This window comes from Falco peregrinus, chromosome 10 (genome assembly GCF_023634155.1).
Source record: "Falco peregrinus isolate bFalPer1 chromosome 10, bFalPer1.pri, whole genome shotgun sequence".
Lineage (NCBI taxonomy): Eukaryota > Metazoa > Chordata > Aves > Falconiformes > Falconidae > Falco > Falco peregrinus.
In genome coordinates this window covers 13,311,913-13,336,582 of record NC_073730.1, presented here as the reverse complement: position 1 = coordinate 13,336,582, position 24,670 = coordinate 13,311,913, and the positions used below count along the sequence as shown (strand labels likewise).

Genomic DNA, 24,670 nt, shown 5'->3' with positions numbered 1-24,670 from the left:
GCTTTTCTTGATTATCACTCCTCTTAACAAGGTCATCCATTCAATTCACTAAAAAATTGCCGGCACATTATTCAGTGTTATTCTTTTTGTTAGCAGAGCCTCCTTTTAATTAATTTTTATTTTAAACCAGTGTCTTAAGAGTATCATGAAACGAATAAAGCAGTTAGCTGGTTGTGACATCTTAATAATAAGAGACATTTATTAATGCTCATAACCTAAAATAATTAGTAGTCATCCCTACACAGCAGTTCAATGTCTGGCACTATGGAGCCCTGCCTACTTTCGTTGGCTGATGTGACTGAGAGAAAGTAGAAAACCCAATGGACATTGAGACTGAATCCATATACAGTGGCAAAACAGGTGCACATTATTGTTATTCCTACTGAAAATTACTTATTTGCTGTCTAGTAAATTCTGATAGGGAATTTACTTCAAGCATTTTAAGAGATCTTCATGCTGAAGTACAAGCAGACAGTACTCAGACAAGTTTCATTTATGCCTGTATGAGTGAGATGAGATACAATCTCCAGAGTTGTTCAGTGGAGTCATTCATATTTTGCTCTAGCAGAACTGATCAGCTCTTGGTTCCCTTTTTCTTAGACTAACTCATCATACAACTACTGTTCCAATATCCAGACAACAGTGATTATTGACTGCATTTTTTATCTGATGCTTAGTTATATCCTGGGAACAAAGGTCATTGTGATGAATATGCACATAGTAAAATATTTTACTATGATGCTGTTAGGTTTTTACATGCTGCAGTAATATTGCTGACATAGAATCTGAGTAATATTTGAATTGTCAATAAAGGCAGGAAAAAGTGATATGGTACTCCACGTTAATAAAAATAAAAAAAACCAACAAAACCCCAAAAACCACAAGAGAAGCTTTCTATTTCATCCTCACTTTGAAAAAAGAAACTTGCATTTTGTAATCATGGGGCCACAAAAGCTTCATCTTCTCCCTGATCAGCAACCGAGACACACTGCAAGGCTAAAGTCATTGTGACTGTTCAGAAATAGTCATACATGCATGCAACAAATAACTTTAGAAAGAGTGATAGAAATAGATTTGCTAGTAGAGCAGCCCAAAATTGGTGAGGAGACATCAAAATTAAAAAATCAAACAAGCAAGCAAATATAGTTTCTCAGTAGTATGTGTTCATGTAACAAAAAGATGAGGTAACCCATCGTCATTCATTTAAAAAAACATTCTAAAAGCAGTTTTCCCATGCTTTCTAGATGCTGAAACAAAATTTTATATGGTCATCTTATGTTGCATAAAATGAAATTTCAAGGTGGTCTTTCTTAAAATTTAAAGAGAGGTTAAACAGGTAGAGTGCAGAATACATGAAAAAAGTTTTAGTTTTAAAAGTTGTGGCCATGGACAGTAGAAATTATATGAGAACACTTTGCAACGTATCGGCAAAGGCTGGCCAATTATTGACCAAATGGCTGCCATATGAACTGAAACCATTCTTCAGCTTTCCCAGTAAGGTTCCAGCTATTGAGATGATCAAGAGGTTGATTGTATTTCATGTAGGAGGAGAGAGCTAACTGCCCTATTTCCTCTTCTGGGGTTAACAAAAAATAAAATAGCTGAAGAGTTCTAGTCACATTTACTGGTCAGTACAGAGATGTACCTCCTCTGATATCCCTGGGACCGTTATAGAGACTTTCCCAATGATCAGTTCATTTGTTTCTGCCTTTACAGTGCTTTTTCCCATGTAATGACATCTGCATAGTTTCAGTAAAAAAGGCCTGTGTAAGAGACCTTAAAAGCACTGAAAAATCTGCGAAATACCTTTGTGTGACCTTCTGAGGTATTCATTAGAGTTCAGTGTCCTACTGCAACTGTGAGATCAATTTTTAGAAAAACAGAAATATTGTGGAGATTATGCTAATCAGTATTGATTGATACACATGCATATATAAACACATATATTACGCTTATTTATATGCGAGTCCTGTATTTTGTCTTAGCTGGGTATTAATTACTCAATAAGGCACAAGAAAAAAGCTGGGATTTTTTAACTGTCTAGTCTCCACAGGTATTATTTTGCAGCTTAGATTTAACGAGCAACTCTAAAACGAGTATGCAGATTAGGCAAACTGTGGTTTAGGAGAGTCTGAAAATGTACAGCAGCTCTTGGCATCTGAGCCAAAGAGACAGATCTCTAGTGCTGAAATAACAGCTTCTTGGCAAGACAGAGTCTTCTGCTTTAGAAATATCTATAAATATACACAGAGTAGCCACCAGGCTGAATTTGCCTGTGTGGTCAGGAGGTATGACTGATGGTGTTTGTTATCTGTCCCTCATTCTGAGTGCTGAGGACAGTGGGAATTTAAACCAATACTGACTGCAGTTTCAGCCACTGTGGATCATCAGAAGTTGGTACAGATCACAGTAGATGGTGTTTGCTCTAGTAAGAGCTCTATGTGCAGGTATCAGGGGGACATAAAAGCTTTCTTTATGTTCATATAAATGCATCTGACTGGGACTGTCCATCACTGGCAAAGCCAAAGATCTGGGACAAAAATGCCTGGAACTTAGGCAGCCATTGGAAGATGTACATAAAAATTACAAAATCTAGACTACAGCTGTATCAAAACATAAAATAACAGTATCATCACCACAAAACTCTCTGATGGACAAGCTTCTCAGTATCCACTACAGTTATTTATTAAGAAGAGAGGGGATGTCTCTCTATTTAAGAGCACCTTAGGGAGAAGTTACTTAAACTGGTGCAAAGATGACCCAAACCCATTCTAACGACTGAAGGTTTTCTATTCACTTTGTACCAGTATAAATACCCGTGGAGGTCACTGATTTATGAATTGGGCTTGGAATGTCCTTAGGGTAAGGCAGAAATAAACTCACTGCTGCAAGAGAAAACACACTGTGGTGAAGGAGACAGAAGATGTTCAGTGAAGGAGACAGAAGACATTGCAGTGAAAGAAGGGAAATGAATTAAATACAGACAGATTTACCTTTTCACCTTTGGATCCCTTGAGACCACGGACACCATCAGCTCCCTAAAGAAAGAATATAATTACCCACATGCCTATATTCAAAACGGGGTCGGGGGAAGAATCTAGTAATTAAATCTTACCTTTACACCACGAGGACCTGGATAGCCAATTGGACCCTGAGGACCTGGAGGCCCCTAAAATATATTGGAGTAAAGAACCTTTGTTTGTACAGTACTTGGTTAGCATGCAGTTCTCTTCTGAGTGCAATCCTTGTTCTTTCACTATAATGCAGCAGTCTTGTGCGAGACATCAAAATAATACTGGGCTGCCTGCCACTAAGAAAAGTCATGGTATCACAAAGCACCCTTCAATGTCGCTATAAAATTATTCATAGAATTATGAACTTGGTTCTACTTGTATATTTGGGAAACATTTATCCACAATACAAATTATCTGTAACAATGGTAATTGGAAAGTTAACAGACGAACAAACAAAAACAAACAAAAAGCTGCCAATTAGAAACCAGTGGTGTCTTAATGGAGAAAATTTATGTTGATTATGATATGACACAAGTCAAAAGAAGAGATCAAAATAATGATAATAATAAAAATCACGGTCTTTGAAAAAAGAGATTTCAAACCCAAAAACTAAAAGCCTTATGGTGCTAACAATACTGACTGGTGTCTGGATATTGTTGTTTACAGTTTGCTGAGCATTTCAAAGATGCTTAACTTTGATACTATGCAATCCGATGGCAGTGCTTAAAGAAACTGAGTTTTGTAAACAGTGGAAGCAAGGAAGCCTGGAAACATACCTATCTGTGTTTGAAAGTGAGCTGTTTTGTTGATTATCCGATGTCTGAGATGGACAGATAACAAAATCTTTCCCTAACGGGGCCATTGATAAAATCTTTTCCCCCTTTCCAACTGTGTCTTTTCACAAAACCTTTAGATTGTTAACATCTCTGAGAATTTTTTTTTACAAAATCTGGCTGAAATTGATCAATAAATTCAGAAGACATAAGGAACAAATGGTCACACACCTGTACTTTCAAAACATAAATGCTCTGTGCGAATTTTATTTTCTTAAGAAGTCAGGATAAAATCTACAAGCCTTTAACAGGTAACAACACTCTGGACAAATAGTAATATGCTGGTGAAATCAGTACTGCAACTGAAAGTGATTTCAGGTGCTATAAAGGGTGCTATTCTGGATAAATAAGGGTCAATATTGAGCAAGCGGAACACTTTAAAAAGCCCCAAGACCCTTCAGTGCTTCATAAAGAAGTAAGAAATTCCTTTTCACTGCCACTGACTTGAAGGTGATGTAACACATGCAATTTATATGCATGCATTTGTAAATTTTAAGAAGTGGGGTTCTGAAGAACCCTAGTGGTACTCTATATAGCTGAATTATAAACTCAAACTATTTGTAAGTTATTTATATGAGTTGTATGCAACTTTTATTTACTGCACACAGATGCTTTGGATGTGTCATGCGTTTTCTATTACCTTCCTAAACAGTTCCTGGAGTGTAACAAATGTGTCACAAAGCTGAGAAACTCCCAAAGGTTTTCTGGAAAGCTATGTAAATAAATGAAAAAGTTTTAAAACTCACCAATGCACCTTTATCTCCAGATTGACCCTCTTTGCCAGGATGACCCTGATTTAAGAGAAATTTGTCTGATTTGGAAAATACTAATTTTTCAGTAGTGACATTTTATTATAAAGACACAATTACTTAAACACTTGAATTTCAGGTCACTAATCACCATTCTTCTGTATTAGAACATACACAAAATTTTGAGGAAAGATTTTCTTTTCAATACTGATTTAATTTACATAAAAAAGGAAAAGCTGGACAATAGTTATATTAATGTTTTCAGGAATATCCTGATCACCCCTTCTGTTTAATTAATGCTTCAGCAGTAAGAGGTTTTTAATGCAAGACACTCTCAAATTTGATTTTGAAACAGCAGGGTGATTAATATTACAGCATGAAGACTTCCCTAAAATTATTTAAAAGATTATGAAATTAATTGCAGAAGCCACCAGAAAGCTCATGTAATTTTAGCATTCTATGTCTTTGTTTTAAACTGTGATTAACTTTAAAAACAAAATATGTTTATGTCTTAGTCTTTGTTCTATATCACTGATGTTAATATTGCAGTGCTCAAAACATTAATTGTTTTTCTTGCTTATAAAATTTACACTAAAATGCTGCAAAATTTAAAGGTAATTTAATGAAACTAAAGGTTAACAGATTATTGTTTATGAGTCAGTCAAGAAACTTTTTCTGTTTACGTTCATCAATCTTATTACAGGAGCAGTAAATCTCTAGCTTTGCCAAGCATGTAGTCCCACACAACATGTAGCCTGTTACTAAATCCATTCATTTTTGGTGTCATTGACATCCCATAATGTTTCCAGTGCATCAAATATGACATGACTTTGATGCAGCTGTTAATCTTAAATGACAAACCCCTGGTGCTTATATTCAGGTTTCTGGCCTTGGAAAACAGTTTAAAATATGTTCTTTATTAAAAGAATGGTTAAAATTAAAAGTATTTGATACTTGCTTAGCAGTTATTGTTAATTTTCTTTTAAAGAATTTGTCTTACTAATATTGAATATTTGTTATTTGTTTTTTAAAATGTAGCTATCTTAGCTGTTTAACCCTGAACTCCCAGAACATGCTTTCTTGTGCACAAAATTTTAAATCTCCATCCAATATCAGAGGTCTCTATATCATTAAATGACTTTAAAAATGTTGCTATTAAAAAGCATGTTTGTATCCCTTTAGATTTGCATTAATTCCAGTATTATGAACAATGTCTTGCCTTCGAAATAGAAGGACATAGGGAAATGAAATAGCTAGCAAGAATTTTCCTGATCTGAAAAAATGCTCTTGAGCTTCCCACCTGAACTTCACACAGATATCGCAGGAGCAGCTACAAAACTCACTGCAATTGGGATCGTACTGCTCATTGCCTTCAATCACTAGTGTAATTCTACGGCTGCAAATAGGTCATGTCAATTAGAATAGATTTAGTTTAACCTGCCTCTCCTGCCCTTCCTCTGAACAAACTTACCTGTGCATGGAGATAATTTTGGGTAGGTGTACTTGGTTTGGCTGGGATGGAGTTAATTTTCTTTATAGCAGCCCATATGGTGCTGTGTTCTGGATTTGTGAATAAAACTGTGTCAATAACACACCAGTGTTTTGGTTATGGCTGAACAGTGCTTGTACAACATGGAGGATTTCTCTTTATCCCATTCTAACCCCTCAGTGAGCTGGTGGAGGGTGAGCAAGAAGCTGGGAGGGGACATAGCTGGGAAAGCTGTCCCAAATTGACCAGAGGGATATTCTATACCATACAATGTCATACTCAGCAATAAAAGCTCAGAGAAAGGAGAGGACATTGATAGTTATGGTGCTTGTCTTCCCAAGTAACCCTTATGCGTGCCTGCATAAGCGTAAGCAATCTGCCTGCAGGTTGGAAGTAGCTTATGAATTCCTTATTTTGCTTTGCTTTGCTTGTGTGCGTAGCTTTGCTCCTCTTATTAAGCTGTTGTTACCACAACTGATGAGTTTTCTTGCTTTTGATCTTCTGATTCTCTCCCCCATCCTGCTGTGGGAGGAGTGAGAGAGTGACTGCACGGGTACTTAGCTGCTGACTGGGGTCAACCCCACCACAGTAGGCATGTGTATCAGGTACAGACCTGTGCCGACCCCCAATCATCTCCTACAGCATTTCCCGCCTGCTTTTAAGTTTAAGAAGATGCAGACTTTAAAACGATGCTTATGTTTGGAAACTAATATTGTTCCCAGCATGCAGAAAAGGATAAGGGGGAAAGTTCAAATGCTTAGACAATGATTCAAGATGCAGACTTCCAGCTGGACTATCACTTCATATTTAACATTCTCCATGAAAATAGTACTTTGGTGGGTAAAGGAGGTTGTGAGAGCCCTGGGTACAGTTCTGTATACAGTTCCATATAATATAGGCATCTATGCAGTGAAACCCTTGCAGTCAGTTCTGTTGTTCTTATCCTTGCAAAACCATGCTGAAAGTCAGGTTTAAAAAATGCAGAGTTAATCTAAAAGATAAATGGTAAGGAAAAATGGCATGGGGAGGAGAGACATGGTCTGAGAAGCCACACTGACTGTCTAATGGCTCATGGTTGTATAAGATGATGGTTTTGGTGCAAGGAAACTGGTGTATATACATGTCATTATGAACAATCATTCCATTTAAGTTTAATTCCTGAACTGTAAGCAATGCTACTCAGGTGGTTACACTCTGTTCATGTGAGTGAATGCATCCTCAGAGCTAGGCTGAATTCCTTAGCGATCACAAGATTCTAAAGCTTGGCTTGGGTCTGTCCCAGTGCAGACAATGAAAGAAGAAGCCCAAACATGTAATATGCACCTTAGGTCAGGAAGCAAAGAAAGATCTAGTCTGTTATATATTTCCTGAGAGAACAAGTGGTGAGCATTTTTACAGATGATTTGCTTTGCCATACTGACATAGTAGGACTACAGTGAAAGAGTATCTGTCCCTTTGTGTGTCAGTTAGGTTATTTACACATCCCTGCAGATGTTTCAGATGCATTTCATCGTCTGGGAACACATTTTAAAAGCCCACAGCCATTTTTAGCAGCCGCTTCAAAATTGTAATTCTCTTAGTTTTAACAGCTCAAATGATACAGGGGTTTTAGACGGATTTTATAATGTTGCCGACTAGGACTACCAGTGCTTTTACTCTCCATTTTCTTTTTGCAACACAGATATCCAGAAATATTTATTACTTGGTAAAAGTATGTAAACATTCAAGGAATGAAATATTTGGTTACTTACAGGAGGCCCATCAGAACCAGGAAGGCCAGGAAGGCCAGGCTTGCCTTGGGGTCCCTAAATGCAGTAACAGAGATACATCTTAAGAACAATAGCAAACATTCTATCATTTTCTAGCATGATGGAGGATCATCCTTGCTGAGGACTGGTATGCCCTAAGCCAGAAAACCACCTTAAATCTTTTTAGTTTTTTAAAACAACTGGTGAACCCATCCCAGGTGCGGAGTAGCTATAAGAAAAATAATAATAATGAAAAAACAGGAAAGAAAAAGGAGAAAAACTGCCACCTATATCCCATACATTTGAGACTAAGAGCTAAGGATATAAAATACAGCTATACCTAAATCCCTTTATATGGATATCACAAAAATACAGCAAAACTAAATACAATCATACTAGATACTATCATACAATATATAGGCACAAAGCCAGTTCTTACAATCTTTAGCCAATACAAGTCACCCATATTTTTCACTGAGATGCTTGCCTGAGAACAAGCTTCAGGAATTTCCCTATGAACATGCACACACACACAAGGTAGGGAAGAATTCTCCAGTGTACAAAATTTAACTATTATTTAGAATTTCATGTGAAAGATACCAACAAGAACAAGAGGTAAAGAGTACATGTTACAGATCTCCAGTATTCATAGCTGAAATGCATGGTACATCTTTGTGAAAGCCTCTGGAATCCGTATACTGTGGCCCTAGCCCAATTTTTAGAGTAATATTTCTTATGCATACAGGCAGGTAAAACGCACGTATATTGTTTCCTAAAATCTCCTTCAATTTCTCCTAACGTATACCCTAAACAGTGAAGAGGAGCGAAATCAAAGAAGAATCAATAAAGCAGGAGTTCAGCAAAAATTGGAGAAAAGTAAAGTTAGAGTAATTTCAATAGTGACATTTTTGAAATTAACAGAAGACATGGTTAAAGCCACAAGAACACATACAAACAGATCAGGAAAAAAACACCAAATGACACTACAGTATGGCAACTACACTGCAGGGTTTTGTCAAAATACAGTCCTTGAAAAAAAGAGAACAGATTCAGACTTTAGGTAAAATTTTGTTGTAAGAAAAGAGATAAATAAAAATAATTTTCACAACTTGCTATGAAATTAATTAACATACAAGTACACAACGTTTAATATTGTAGATGGGATTCTGAAGCTCATAACAGAAAATCAATCCAAAATAAAGGGAGGAAATTATAATTGTGAAAAAGCATGTATGAGAGGAAAGCCAAGCCTCCACTGTTTTTTCATTTACTTGATGATTTCAGGAAGATCTGCTAATTTTTAGGTCTTAGGTTACCATTCTGTAAAACATAGCAAAGACCTTAAGTACATAAGCAAGGTGGTTGCACAGAACAGACTGTGAAATAACAAGAATACCACTGTAACTTACTTTTTCACCAGGAGGTCCAATAGGACCTTGTGGACCAGGAAGCCCCTATATTAAAAAGAAACCAGTGTGAGAAACCAGGGAGAACAATATACATACATTCACCCTACTAAAGGTCCCTCATTAATCTGTTTAAACACACTGGCAAATATAAGTGGCCTTTTTTTCCCCCTTATGAGTAAGATCAGGAGTTTTGTGTGAGCCTTTTGCACAAGCCACTATTCTGGCAGTAGGTCTGTAACAAGATCCTATTCAGAACCCTCCTCCAGGTGTGGCCGTTCCTGCTGCATTCCAGGAACGCTGAATAAGTCATTTTTCTCCTGAATGAAAAATCCCTCTGAAAGCTTACTTGAAAACTCTGCTCCCACTGCCCTCGGCACATTTGCAGCATTATTTATACAATCCTTGAAGCTTTATCAGTTTTGTACATGAAAAGCTAATGTTTTACTAATTTCCATTTATTAAACATTTGCTGCACATTACATCGTATTTCTTGAGAGATATTTTACACTTACTTGTGGGCCTGGAATGCCTTGCTGACCAGGAGGTCCTGGTTCCCCTTGAGGACCCTGCCATACAAAAAAATACCAGGGCATTAGGTTTGCATTTCTGCAGTACAGATCTTCATTGTCAGGACTAAAAGGAATACAAACTCATCTTTGTTTGTCCCTCTTTAAAGTCTGCCACCGACTTCCTATCCAGTATGACATTTTTCCATGCTATTGAATATCATGGCCTTTTCTTTAATAGAGAATAACAGCCCACACATAGCACCCAATTACTGGAGTCCACGGTGCTAAAGGAGGCTTGAGAGAAAGCATGGTTTGGCCTTTTTGCTGAAGACTAACTAATAGAAGGCTTCTCTTTTCTATGTAAAATCATCATGAGTCTGATTATATTGATAGAAAAGTTTAATTAAATGGAAGGGATGGCATAGTAGAAGGGACAAGAAAATGCAGAAAGGATTCTTAGAATCCACTCCCTTTTCAATTCCCAGCTTACTTACTCACCATGTTTCCTTTTGGGCCTGAAGGTCCATCAACACCTGCAATGCCCTACAGCAAACAATATAAACATGAGCAACTTTCAAGGGACTTCCATTTTTCTTCTGGAAATTGCAAATACAAACCAGTTCATACGTACAGGTTGGCCAGGGGGACCAGGTGTACCTCTGGGGCCCAGTAATCCCCGTGGACCCTGTAAGAAAAGAAACACTTATCAACATCTGCATGACTTTTTCTGAACAGGGAAGCCCAGGAGAAGGACTGGGCAAGGAGTAGGAAGGATGAGGGGAAGGCAGCATGGGGGTCGAGGGAGAAAGAAAGGAAGAAAGGATAGATCCTCCTGAGGGCCACCATATGTTTGAACAGGATGCCAGTGGAAGGCCGAGCTTTGATTTAGCTGCTGTACGGTCATTTCAGAGAGAGGCAATAACTATTTATGTTTCCTGGTGCAGAACACTGGCACAGCATCTTCCACTAAAGCTTCAGCTGTGTCTTGGCCTAAAGGTCTGACCTGAATAGTAGCATACATGTTTGTATTCCTGTCTTTAGAAAACACGGTGGTCTGTCATACTCTATCCTATTATTCTAAGTGTGTAACAGTGCTTTTATCTTTAGTAAAAATCCAATAAATAATTAAAAATTACTAATATTTTTATTATAATACATGCAAGGCATTCTGGAAACCAAAATCAGAATTGTTCTTCTCATCCCTAAAAAATTCCGCAAAAGACCAAGGGCTATTCTCCTAAATAAGGTGAGCAAGATTTGGTCTATAACATGATCTTTTGGATTACACTATGTAAATGAACATCAGCTTTCATCATTTGTGTCATCATTCATGTCATGCTGCTAAAGTAGGCAGGGATGAGTCTCCAGCCTCCTCGTGTATGATATAGCCACAAATCACTAACACTGACTCTGTAGTGACTTCTTCCTACTTTGAGAGTAGGCAGCAGTATATCATACATTTTAGGTAAAATTCCTCTTTCTGAGGCTTGATTTCTTGCCTGCAATGCAGAACTCTGCTCTGCAGTGACAGCACTTGCAGAATTCCAACTGACAGCAGTGGAAATTCTGTATGTGAAACAAGTGTAAAAATACACAATGAAGCACAGTAGTGTGAAAAAAAGAGAAGAAGCCAGGCCTCATTTTCTAATAAATAGATCTTTGGAAAGCATTTTCATAGCAACAGAGACTTGGTTATATTCTCATGTATCAAGGACTGCAGTGATTGATTTTATACAATAGGATAAGAAATACCCTTTGTGATTATGCAATTTGTGTATACTTGGCTGGACATATCCCTGACAATGTTAATCCTGTAAGTAATGTTTTACCCCTAACAAAACTGTTCATTTTTTTACTTTTCAGCCAGAATCAGTATTCGATATATACACACACAGTGTAATTTTTATACCTGTAATTCAGAACAGTTCAGTAAAAAGGAAAAAATCTGAGAGTGATTTTTGTTTGTAACAGAAACAGAGTAAGAAAGCATTGCTTACAGCTTCACCTGGGAGACCTCTTGGTCCAACTTCCCCATCTTCTCCCTGTTTTTGTACAAAAGGAATAGAAGCTTTAGGAAAAAAAAGAACGTGTCATGACTGTATTTCCATTACATGCAGATTCACTCTAGATTTTACTGTGTAAATAGCAACTTACCCTGGATCCATCTTCACCAGGTAAGCCAGGAGGTCCCTGTGGGCCACGGTCTCCCTGTAGGACAAGGAACGTCATTAAAGTAATACATCTGTTGCTTGAAGCAATAATAGATGGAAAGGGAAATGAAAACAAATGTTTTAGCTGAAGTCTGATGTGTCAAAACAAGTCTTGACACAATGATACAAATCTGTAGGTTACAGTACTCAGTAAAGTCTTTTATTACATTAGTATAAAAACAAATTAACATTATTGGAACAATGAACTATTTGTGTTTGTAAAATTTCATTCCATAACTATTCTTGGCCCCAGAACATACACAAATTACTGCTACAAAAGGCAGTTACCCACATTTTCCTTTGTCTCAACAGCACGTTCCCCTTCCCCCTACGCAATGTATTACTGCAAGTAAAATAAGGCATGTGTACATGGGTCAGAAGTTAATATACCGATTGCTGGGCCCTGTAATATACACGGTGAAGTTCACTAACCACCTTTCAGAACCACACACCCTGACACCAGTCACTGAGAGCCTTGGGACTGATTTGTCTGAGGCTTTGGAAGGCAGCCAGACTTCCACACTTCCCCTCAGAGGTTAGGGCTTTTCAAGTCTATATGCAGAGCCTCAGTCAATTCTGGACCATATTTTTAGGATTTATTTTTCTTTCCCCATTTCTAAAGAGGACTAGTGTGCTACACAGCTCAAACACCACTGACTGACCTCTTTCTGGGCAGTGGGTTTTTAGACTGTGACTTCCTTCTGGCATTGGACAACAACCAAGTATTCATGCTGTTTTCCTTAATTTTATCAGTGCTGTGGATCCTAGCAGATATAAATGGAGTCACTTTTCAGTAGCTCTATTCTTTACTCTTTTAAAACTTCCTAGGGAATGTTAGGTAACTTGCTGTCATACCCCAGAGCTATCTAATATTAGGGATGTCCAGATTTTATTCTACTGCCTTTCTGTCCTCTATAACTTGGAGTTGCCATGGAAGAGAAAATGAAATTCTATGAACCGCACTTTCATACCTGTAAGACAAATCAATACATCGGTTTCTATATTTTGCTAAGTTTTGGAACTACTCAACATGATCTGCTGGTAAAGGATGAGTTTTTCTACATGCTAAATGACACTCCTGAAAGATGACATAGGACATGTGATCTGTGCTCTGGCTTCCAATTAATATCCAGGTGAAGGTTGACTTAACTTCCTATTATTATCAGCATTCTCAGTTCTTTTAATTCTTTCCTGCAAGCTTTCTGTTAAAGGCTGAATTTCATTTTCCTTAGACCTTTTCATTTAGTATATAACGCCTTGCTTTTATACTGGAGAAGGGTTATACATATTGTAAATCAAAAGTTCAAAGTCATAGATACTGATGTTAAAAGGAATATTACACCATATGGCCTAATCTGCCCAACATTGGAAGTCAGAGAATATCATCCAGTAACTCCTGTCTGACAACTTGCGTTTGACAGAGGCATAACCTCAGACAGACAAACACCTAATTTGGAACTCAGTTCAAATATGACTAATTCTGAAAGTAGTCCTAAAACTTCTACTCCAAAGTTAAGGGTTTTCAACATCAATTCTCTTACAGTTGAAACATAGCTACAGCAGAAAAAGTGGTTTTCTTGTCGTTCTTTCTGTGCTCTTTATTGCAACCCGAAGAGAACCAAATACCTGCATTATATGCTGTCAGTATATATGCACCCGAACAGCTACAGCTATCTGATCTGGCTTGGAGTGGAGCTGCTTTCAGAAAGATCATAGTCTGAACTTTTACAGGAGATTTCCTAGAAACACGAGAATGCTGTGATTTTTAAATACTGAAATAAAGAAACTATGAAAAGAAGTAATTATTTTCATTAGTATTCTGCAAATTTCAAACCAAACTTATTCTTCTATTTTAGTGGGGTTTTAAAAAATTGTTTAGGAAATGTAAAAAACCAGACTTTCAAGAAAAAAATTGTTTATGACATGGAAGGTCCCAGACAGGCAATTCTAGTATCCCAGGTTGGAAAGCAGACACATTCCCTGACTGAATTGATTTCTGCTCAGACTTCAAAGTGTGAAGTAGTGGCAAAGAGCTTAATGTCTATCCCCCTCTGGTGGTCACCTGCTGATCAAGCTGGGTTTCAATTATGTCATGCGCTGATTGCTTTGTGCTCTTTAAGTAAAAGGGGATAATGAAAGATGATCAAGACATTTCTGTACGACACTAAAAGTTATTCTCCCATTGCAAACAGAACTCAAAAGCGTATCCTTAGATGCTATTATAAAGGACTACGTTATGGGCCAGTAGCCAACACAGTTGAGATTTTCTGGGAAGTGCAGCAACTGTGCTAACCCATTGAATGGTGACAGCTATAATTCCTTGGTCACCAAGCTTTAGCACATATGGGAATAGTTCTGTTGACATTCCCACTCACTTTCTTCTACAGTGTATTGCATTTACCAGGACAACAGTAAGGGAAGTGCATGCAGTAGAATATGCTGTTACTAGCATCTGTGTTAGGAGTATATTTTGAAGCAGAAATCCCCTGCTGTGATTATTTCTACACATTGTAGGGAAAGATACAGTCTCATCCTATAGATTGGTATGACATAAGGAGCAAGTACATTAGTTGTTTTAAATATTACTTCAAGTTTTCCTAACTTATCTGACCTGACTCTGGTCTTTTAAGCTGCAGCTGTTGGAACGAGCCACACTAAACAATTCAGTTTGCAATTCAAATATATAAATGCACTTTTTGAGCAAGCTTCTCAGAAGGTTAAAATTTGTCATGCTCCTGATATAGAATCTTCATGCTGATTTCCTTTTCCTGTTACTATTTCCTTTAACAATCACTTTAAATCCAACAGGCAAATTCCTTAACTAAGAATTAAAGCAAAACCCAGCTGAAGTTGTGATCTGATTTCAGAAAATATATTGAAACCATTAACATATATATGAATTGTTGTCTCTTCATTAATACTGCTAAAACTTTTAATGAGGAATACATTACCTGACAATATAGATATTATTCTGAAAAGCTGACATTCTGTTTTAACTTTCCCCATAGTCCTTAGTGATATTCTTAATGAATACTGCATTATTTCTGTGACAGTATCAATTTGTTATTATATAAATATATATGTTTTTTCTTACCCTGTTACCTTTGTCACCAGGGAGGCCAGGAAGACCATCAAATCCTCTGTCACCCTAGGAAAGAAGAAATCACAGCTTTAATAAATGACTATTACATTCTGTATTACTCTGAATATGCCTTCCCTCTAAAAGTTAACTTCTACCCTTGGTTATACATATGCTTTTGTTATTGAATGAAACACATGGAAAGGAGCACATAGATCAAACTCACAAAATTTGCTTCTATGTGTTAAAGCAAGAGAAGATGCCATACCATTTCACTGCACTGTAATTATGGTATTTATAAAAAGAAGTCCACATCGCAATGAAAAGCTTGATTGTAGCTGCACTTCGCAATTGCAAAACTGATTTTACTATTACTGATACTCTGCAACTAGAAACTGATTCAGAGGGATAGGAATCATGCCCCAAGAATCAAGTTACTTCAGGGTCAAACTGCTAGCTGTTACCATTAATTACCATATTTTAAACGGATGATTCATTTGCAGCTCTTGCATCTAACCCAGATATCTGAAACCTCAGTATTTTCACTTGAGAGAAGAATTTAGGGTTGGCCTGGAAGAAACTGTGGTACCTACATAAAATCTATCCAGCCCACACCAAGACTGAAATAAAGCCTCAAGTCTCATTATTTACCTTTGCACCAGGTTCTCCTGGCATTCCTCTGGCACCATCGGCTCCAGGACGTCCCTGAAAAAACCCAGAGGGGCAAACATTTGAAAATGCAGTGGAATCAGTTAATATTTGAATATATTTAAATAAAAACTATTTACCCAGGGCAGGATTGATCCATACAACTACCTACCCTTTTGCCAGCCTTTCCACTTGGACCAGGGGCACCTTGAACACCACGGGGACCCTGAGTGTAAAAAGTGTAATTCTTAGAATCAAGTTCAGTCAGCAAAAAGCTAGTTAAACATCTTACCTCAGAAACAAGGTAAGATTTTACACATGCAAAGCTGCAATTTTTTTTTGCAGGAAATATATTCTCATTTCCAAATTCCCATTAGTTTTAATAGAACACAGGCATCCAAACTGGCCTTAGCACGACCAATGTGAACACTAGTTTTCATGAGATGGCACTATACACAGCATAATTTGTCCTTTTAACATACAAGCTTACATTCTTCTCATGGTTTTGAAAATCTCAGTGCTGTGGTTTGAAAACCCTTCTTCCTCTCACGTTAAAATTACTTTAGTCACATAATAATTATTTGTTGAAAACTAGAGAGTGCTTATTTCAGATCCCTAACTCATACACAAACATGAGTTGAACTGCTGAACAGCTCACATTCTGTCTTAGCTTTACACAGCACAGTTTTAACTACAGGGAGACCAAATTACCCCAGACTGAAAAACCTAATTCTACTTTTCAAACACATGTAACTTTCACTGATGACTGTGTGGGCTTATGTTTCTGTGGAAGCTTTCTCATCTCTCATCCAAATGCAATGGTAAGGACTGAAAACAGCAATGGTAAGGACTAACCATCCAAAAATACTGAGTAGGAAGATAAAAAATACTAAAAATGCAAGGAAGCAAACTGGAAGACTGGCTCTTCAAAGCACTTTTTTGCTTAATTGTTTTATTTTTCTTCTGCAAATATCCATGTGGAGTTTTAAGACAGGCACTAAATAATGTAGAACGTAGAAATTCCATGGTACCACTTGAGATCTGGCAAAATCATTGTTCCAGAGACTCCTAGCACAATCTCTTTAAGAACCCCCTATTTTATGCTTAAACTGAAAGATTTCAATGTGTTTCAGTGCTCTTTAACATCACTGCACAGGAGCTGATATAATGGTAAGGTAAGTAAAGCACGCACTGATTCCTAAAGATTTATTCTTGCTATGTTATGTGTTTCTTGAAAATACCCTGTTAAATTACCAACTAAATTCAACCTCTCACACCTTATAAGATCACAGCCCAAGGTCATACAATTGCAGACTTGACATATGATTATTTAACAGAGAAGAGTCTAAAGTATTAAAACAGGTTTTCAATGGAGGACACTCTACATACGATAATTGCTCTTTTTGTGTATATACATACATTAAAACATATATAAAATATAAAGATTGTTACTTTCATATTTCAAAATGAACAATCAAGCTATTGCATTTAATTAGGATAGTATCGTAAAGGCTATTTTTCTTCAATTGCATGTGGAAAGCCTATCATTGATTTCTTCTAAGTGGTATGAATGCATTTTCTTAAACATGCTCAAACATAACAGGCAATATTGTTGTACCTGGGGACCTGGTTCACCACTTTCACCCTTAGCACCAGCTGCTCCAGGTCCACCCTTGACAAAAAAAGCAAAATAAATTGTTTAAATATACAAATAAACTTGTTGAATTAGTAAGTTTCTATTTCTATACATTACAGGGAGAAAAAACCAATCCCCTATTCATTAGGAGGTGTGAATTGACTATTTGAATCTACAATATACACTGATAAATCATTGTCCAGACACTGGGCCTAACTGCACCAAAAATCTTTCTATCACAAAGAAAATGCCCATTGATTTGAATGGGATCAAATGTAACCCTTTGTTCTACATTAACATTTGGGAGCTAAATATGAGCACAGGAAGAATGTAAGTAACGCAAAGAGAAGTGCATCTGCTGTAGGGAAGGCAAGAAAAATGAAAGCTACCTCTTTTTACCTTGATCTATTTCTGTGTTGTACAGAAAATAGAACTGAGTCTCAAAGTTCAATCCAAAGATCACTATAGTCAATGAAAAATATCCTGTCTAATCTTGTCATGAACTTCACTGATGTTTTAATGAAAGTCTTTCTGCATCTGGTGCTGAAGAAGTGGAAAATCTATATAACTGCACCTCTTTACTATCATTAAATGATACAGATTTTCAGAGTAAGTTTTACTCACAAACAGACCTAAACCAGATCTTCATCCAGAGTAAGATGCTGCACATGGAATTTAGGGCAGAACTAGTCAAAGGAAGTTTGTGTTTTCTTTATAGTGGTCTCACAAAAATAGACAAAATGAAACAAAAAATCTCAACATGCTCACATAGAATAGAGGCACCGAGAAGGAACATACTGGAGTTTACTGTTACGGGCAAAATATTTTTTTGCATTTCTGACCTATGAAACAGGTCATAACTAAATTGTGTATTTAATATGAAACGAATATTGCAGACCTTGGAAAATTGATAATTCTTCTATATTCATAGCGACGATTCAAAGAAAGAAGCTGTCTCATGGCTTGCCTTAGTGCTGAGTCTAGCATCCTGGAGTGGAATGATTCCCACTGACCTTGCAGGTATTGAATCAAGTCCTAAGCAAACTGAAAATCAGATCCTGAGCTGGTGCTGGCAGTGGAGAGAACAGTGGCTTTGGTAGGTGGTGACTGTCTGTTTGGGTTTCATGGATGTAAGCTCTGCTTTTAATTAATATAATTGATTAATATTTCTAGGGAGAAATTTTGTATGCCATGTTAATTAAGCAGGTGAACTCCAGACTCAATTGAAGTCAGACTTCGGCTTTGACACTGCTATGCTTAAGACTTCTAATAACTGATATGTCTCCAAATGTATTTTATTGGCTACTAAATTATTTTAACAAAACACAATTCAGGTTGAGTAAAACCTCCAACTATTTCATTCTTAAAATAATCTGGGCACATAAATAATTCACAGACCAAAAATCTGTGCTTCTGGAACTGTAGGCCAAAAAGGTTGCCAGATCAAAGAGTTGGATTTCTAGAGCCTCCTGGTGGCTTAGAAGCAAAACAACCATTATTATTATCTGTTGAACTCTCCATGAAGGTCTTTGAAACATGAAAGTATGAGGCCAGCTTTATACTTCAGTTAAAGGTACACAATTCACTGTCAATATTATACCAGTCTTTACAAATTAATTCCTTGGTTACAGCAGTTCTGAATTTATTTTTTCTGTATAGTCTGAATGTTATCCTGCAGGTCTCTTGATCTAAATACACTGTTGGAAATAGTGTACTAGTTTGTTAAATAGACCCCACATATTTGACTGCTTGTAGGTATTGCATACCTAATCGTGATTAATCAGGAGTATGTGAGCCAAATTCTCTGCTTGGTAGCAACTATTTACTTTGGAATAGTTCCTCTAGAAAAGAATTGCTCTTGTATAAGTCCGCTTAAAAATTCAAGTCCAGTGATTTCAGTTTCTGGGGACCAAGTGAGATTCTGGTGGCATATTTACCTAAAAACTACCAGAAAACAGCAAATTTCACTTAGATAAGCAGACTGCATTCATGAGACTGGCCAGTTTGGAGTACAGCATAATCTGTAACAGATTTTTTTATGCTATATGAAGATGAGGCAGAATATTAACAAGCCAACAGAGATATCATGTAGCTTTCAAGAGTCATTGAAGAAAATGTTAAATTGCTAGGATCGTGGAAGAACATGATCCAGAATATTCCTTATGCTCACTAAAATATTCCTCCAAGGTACATAATTATCTTATTAACAAAGAAAACCCAGCGAGGCATAAAAGGGGTCACTGGAAGAAACAGCAGCAAGAGCCATTTAGGCAACCTTTAGTTGCATTGTGCTGCAATAATTACACACAAAGAGATGGACAGTAACCTGGCCAGTATTTTCTGTTGTTAATGGTAGGATGCTATACTCATGTTCATCTGCGTGCATCTCCCACTTTCAAACTAACAGACACTGTACGTTAATGAGGGTGAGAATAAGAGGGGAAAAAGAGGAGGTTGGAAAGGGAGAACTAAATTGTTAGTGTTCCGCTATGGGCTTTTGCTGAAGCATCATATTAAAGAAGGAAAGAAGTGCAAAAGAAGGGAAAGGAATCATATTTTTTATACTGTGGTCTCACCACTTCTAAGTTATGACCAAATCTTCACAGCTGGGATGAGTAGAAGGAAACTACTTTGGAAAAAAATGCTATTGCATTCTGAGGCAAAGAGAAAACGAGGTGGCCTCCAGCACCTTCTATTGCTTCTTCTATGTATGCTGTTGCAGTTGTGAGTGGCATATCTCTGCAGTCACTTTTTCCAACCAACAGGAACTTGCTTCATCCTTTTCTCTTGGTTAACCAGCAATCACTTGTTTTCATTTCTCATTTCTCCATAGCACAATTTTATTCTTGTCTGTGTTTTGCAACTAGATGCTTGTCTAATCCAATGAAAGATGCTAATGTCACTCTGTGTCCATCACCATAATGACAATATTTAAAAAAAAATTACAGCAGACAAAAATCAACATTTAAGAGGCCAAATATTTGCCAGCCTAGCTGTGCTATCACAGTAGACAAAGTAAGTTTCCAAATTAAGTGGATCTTTCAGATATAGATGGTGTACTAACTGTAGAAGTAAATTTCACTATACATCAGAGGATAAATAAAATCATCTGGGAGAAAGTTAGAAAAGACTAGTCTTCTACAAAGCTTATGATCTTGGCTTCAGCATTTGTTTTTATTTCATAGTACAGATGCTTTATAATAGCTTTTTGAAAGATGGTAAATGCTAAATTATGCCATTTAGTGATTGAGTCTGAAAAGTATTCATTACCTAAAAGAGGAAATTGCAGTTGCCAGACTTATCAGGTGGTTCTGGCTTGCTGAGCTTCCTACCTGGTTTTATTCTTTCCTTGAGAGTATTGTCTTTTTAAAGTGTTTGTAGAGATTACAGAGGCAAACCTATTTGTGATCAAAAAGTTGTTTTGCATGTTAGCGTCAAAAGCTGTTGTGTTCCACGTACAGACTTTGTACAGATATTGAGCTTTTTCAACATCCACAGGGCCATTTTCCAAATTGTTTGGTATTAGCAGTCAAGCCAAATTCAGGACTGAAGTAAAAAAGTACAATTCTTTTAGAAACCTGCATGGCTTTTATTGGTTTATAGGAATGACTCTTAAGAACTTTCCAGATTCAGCTTAAATAGTGAACCAAGGTAATTCTACACACTCTTGCTTTAATATCTCCTCTGTTGAGTTTCATATTTATCAAAAGAAATTTTATAAATATTATTACAGCAATGACTGAATGTAAAGGTGTACATAATTATTTATGTAAAAGTATTGGCTAGTTTTGTAAGTCTACCAGTGTGCTCTACCAAAACATGCAAAAATCTACAATAAAAACTGATTTAGTACTCAGGTTGCATTGTAGACCTTGAATAAGAATAAAAACTGTGGTTTTAATTATATCAGTATCTTTTCAAATAAAGTAAGTACAAATACAGAGGTGTACGCAAGGCCAGAATGAGATCTGTGGACTTGAGTTACTGTGTGCTTAAGCCTGTGCCGCTGCTTCGTTTACGTACCACAGGACCTGGTCTTCCAGTGAGCCCCATGGGACCAGGGGGACCTCTCATAGCAATCTGAGAAAACATAGAACAGAACAACAGATATCAAGAAAAAGGTGCCAGCCAGCATAAAAATTCTATATTAATACATTTTCATAATCAATTAATGAATATCCCCCCACATTGACTCAGTTGTCAATAAGGATAACTACTGTGATGAGATGATGCTTAGAGCTCTTTACTTCACATCCTGCATGACCTAAAATGGAAATTTTTTTTGAGCTGTACCCTAGTGGCAGTTTTATTTGCAGGCTTCTTGTGCTCACCCTAGCTTGCTGTAGAATAGCTTGTGCTTGAGCCTCCTGAGCTGAGATTGTTGGGCCCTTCTCACCATCTCCACCAAAGCGGAACTGCAAGTATCAAAACAAGAAAAAGATTCAGAATTTATCAAATTAAACCCATATTTGTTACTTGCTGCAACTGTGTAAACCACTTGAAAGACACAGGGTCTCAGTCTTTAGTTCATTCCACTGACTTCAGAAGACTGCTGCATTGAGGCTGCTGGATCCAGCGTGAATATTAAGTCATGGTAAGTTTAGAAGCCAAGTGCAAATCTTACCTTCTAGGAGCAAAATTCCTAAGATTTTGGCTTTCATTTTGTTTACTTGTTTGTTTGTTTCAAAATGAGGCCAAAATGGACTCTAATTATCTGCACAACCCCATTAAAAACATGTATCAAGATTAATGAATTCTCTGTAAATTGGTAGCTACCCACAGAAAAATACCATTCAATTTAAGAAAGACTTCAATTTGAAAAGTGTTTGGTATCTAAAATGAAACAGTTTCGTGTCATCTCCGACAATTTCAAAATAAATTACAGAATAAAATTTAAGTACTCATGCCTGCACTGCTGGACTTTTATTCCTCATGAAACTGCTCACAGAAGCTTCCCAGTGTTGCAGAGACACTAAGCTGCAACAAGAAGTATGGCTTTCTAAAGGTATGGCATAGGCCTGGATATCAGGGCCATGAATCTTTCATTGCCCTCAACAGTTTGTCCAGTTTGCCTACACCCAGAGTTGGCATGGTAACTGAGGTCTCTCTCCTGCAGTCATATTATTATCAGAATGGAAGAAATTTTTTGGAAAGTGATGGAAAACTTGCTGCTTTAAGCCCCACAAATAAGCACCTGAGTTCTCTAAAATGAGAAGAGAACTACCAAGCTTTCTGTCATTTGAAAGGAGGCCAGGTGCTTTGTGGGGATCCACATAATGGGAATCAACTACATTTTTCAAAATATTTTTCCAAGCAAAAATACCTAAAAGAAAAAGAAAAGAAGTCTGGATTGTGGTTAAAATACTAGGCTAGAATCTGGGAGACCTGAAGCCAATTTACTACTTCTTGAGAAATTTCTGGTTTGACTTTGTAAACCTCTTGTGGTGAGACTCATTAACATCTAAAAATAAAGCTCGTGAGATTTTTCGAAGTGACTGATAGGTTAAGTATTAGTCCACATGTACTAACTTTAATGGAACAAACTGATGAAAGACAAATTTTCCTCTGCTGGCACAGCAATCACAGATGGAAGAATGATTTGGGAATAATTTCCCCGAGGAGCAGTGGCATTTTTCCATCAACTAATTATTGGTAAGCGAATATTTCTGTTATACAGCCAGCTGTGATAACAGAATTTGGTGCAAGGATGAGGTCAAAAAAATTAGCTTATTTTGTTAAACGTCCATTGATCATTTCATAAATAGAAAAGAAACCACAAAATCATCCTTTCCTTATAGATACTGATGGAGCCCTGCCTCCTGTATCAGAACTGCAGCAACTACAGTTCTGGTATTTTTTTTACTTAGTTTGCTTTACTTAGCAAAAATTCTGCCCCTTCATTTACAGTTGTTTTATCAATTCTCTGGGATGGTAGTACTCATCAGATATTTCATATACACTTAGGAATAATGAATTCCATGCACATAGTACTTTTCACACCACAAAGCTGCAAGATACTTTAACAGCTTTGGGCTTATTTCTCCACCTGCTAAAACAGATGGTGTTTTGCTTTGACTCCAGTGGGAGCAGAGCTGGCTACGTGCATATATTTCTATTCAAAGGATGCACTGACTCTTCAAAGAGGACACTGAAGTCCATTTTTTTAGCATGGAATGCTTAAAATTATCCATGTCAAAGAGACTTGAAAGCACACATTTCTGTTGGGAATACATGGCCTCTGTGCAACAGCAAACTCCTTGTTTAGGACACATAATAGAAAATAATAGTTACAGTTGAAAATATAAGGAGCATTTCAGAGTGTAATACATTCCTGTAGGTTCCAATCTGGCAGTCATGCAGGAGCTAAAGTGTATGTTTGTTTGAAGAAAAAAAAAGGTACCATACGATATTATATGCTTACACCATACAAGAAACTCCGTATCATCTCTCATTCCAAAGACAAAATCAGATGAAAAAAGAGAACATCTTTACATTTCTTGAAATAAACTTCCTCTTTTGAAGGCTGGTTACCCTGTAATCATAATACAACTTACCGGCAACATTAACATGGTACCTGGGGGACCTGCTAAACCATCAGCACCAGGGAGACCTGGGCGACCAGGTGGACCCTAAGAGAATGAAGGCATGAGAACAAAAGCATAGTTATATAAGCCAAGCCTTTTAAATCACTCACACACACTTACAGTTGTATTCGTGACACACTTATGGAACCATACAATCAAAAAAGCATAGGATGGTTTGGGTTAGAAGGGACCTTAGAGATCATCTAGTTCCATCCCCCCTGCCATGGGCAGGGACACCTTCAACTACACCAGGTTGCTCTAAGCCCCATCCAGCCTGGCCTTGAGCACTGCCAGGGATGGGGCATCCACAGCTTCTCTGGGCAACCTGTGCCAGTGCCTCACCACCCTTGTAGTGAAGAATTTCTTCCTAATATCTAATCTAAATCTACCCTCTTTCAGTTTAAAGCCATTACCCCTTATCACTTCTTGCCCTTGAATGAAGTCCCTCTCCATCTTTCTTGTAGGGCCCCTTTAGGCACTGGAAGGCTGCTATAAGGTCTCCCTGGAGCCCTCTCTTCTCTAGGCTGAACATCTCTCTCAGCTTGTCTTCATAGGAGAGGTTCTCCAGCCTTCTGACCCTCTTTGTGGCTCTCCTCTGGCCCTGCTCCAGCAGGTCCCTGCCCTTCTTATGTTGGGGGCCCCAGAGCTGAACACAGTACTCCAGGTAGGGTCTCACAAGAGCAAAGTAGAGAGGAAGAATCAACTCCCTTTCCCTGCTGGTCACACTTCTTTTGATGCAGCCCAGGACATGGTTGGCTTTCA

At 37.4% G+C, this 24,670-nt stretch overlaps 1 protein-coding gene across 4 annotated transcripts in view; it reads right to left on the bottom strand.

The window, feature by feature from the left end:
• The window catches only part of COL11A1 (collagen type XI alpha 1 chain), a 160,224-nt gene that overhangs the window by 73,080 nt on the left and 62,474 nt on the right, over positions 1 to 24,670 (bottom strand). For all 4 annotated transcript variants that reach the window (XM_013298969.3, XM_055815615.1, XM_055815614.1 and 1 more), the window contains 17 exons: positions 23,879 to 23,953; positions 21,656 to 21,739; positions 21,348 to 21,404; positions 17,307 to 17,360; positions 15,861 to 15,914; positions 15,692 to 15,745; positions 15,056 to 15,109; positions 11,906 to 11,959; positions 11,749 to 11,793; positions 10,383 to 10,436; positions 10,250 to 10,294; positions 9,755 to 9,808; positions 9,243 to 9,287; positions 7,837 to 7,890; positions 4,594 to 4,638; positions 3,116 to 3,169; positions 2,994 to 3,038 (listed from right to left, as the gene is read on the bottom strand). In XM_013298969.3, coding sequence (XP_013154423.2) covers positions 2,994 to 3,038; positions 3,116 to 3,169; positions 4,594 to 4,638; positions 7,837 to 7,890; positions 9,243 to 9,287; positions 9,755 to 9,808; positions 10,250 to 10,294; positions 10,383 to 10,436; positions 11,749 to 11,793; positions 11,906 to 11,959; positions 15,056 to 15,109; positions 15,692 to 15,745; positions 15,861 to 15,914; positions 17,307 to 17,360; positions 21,348 to 21,404; positions 21,656 to 21,739; positions 23,879 to 23,953 — 927 coding nt within the window. The remainder of the gene's footprint in view (positions 1 to 2,993; positions 3,039 to 3,115; positions 3,170 to 4,593; positions 4,639 to 7,836; positions 7,891 to 9,242; positions 9,288 to 9,754; positions 9,809 to 10,249; positions 10,295 to 10,382; positions 10,437 to 11,748; positions 11,794 to 11,905; positions 11,960 to 15,055; positions 15,110 to 15,691; positions 15,746 to 15,860; positions 15,915 to 17,306; positions 17,361 to 21,347; positions 21,405 to 21,655; positions 21,740 to 23,878; positions 23,954 to 24,670) is intronic.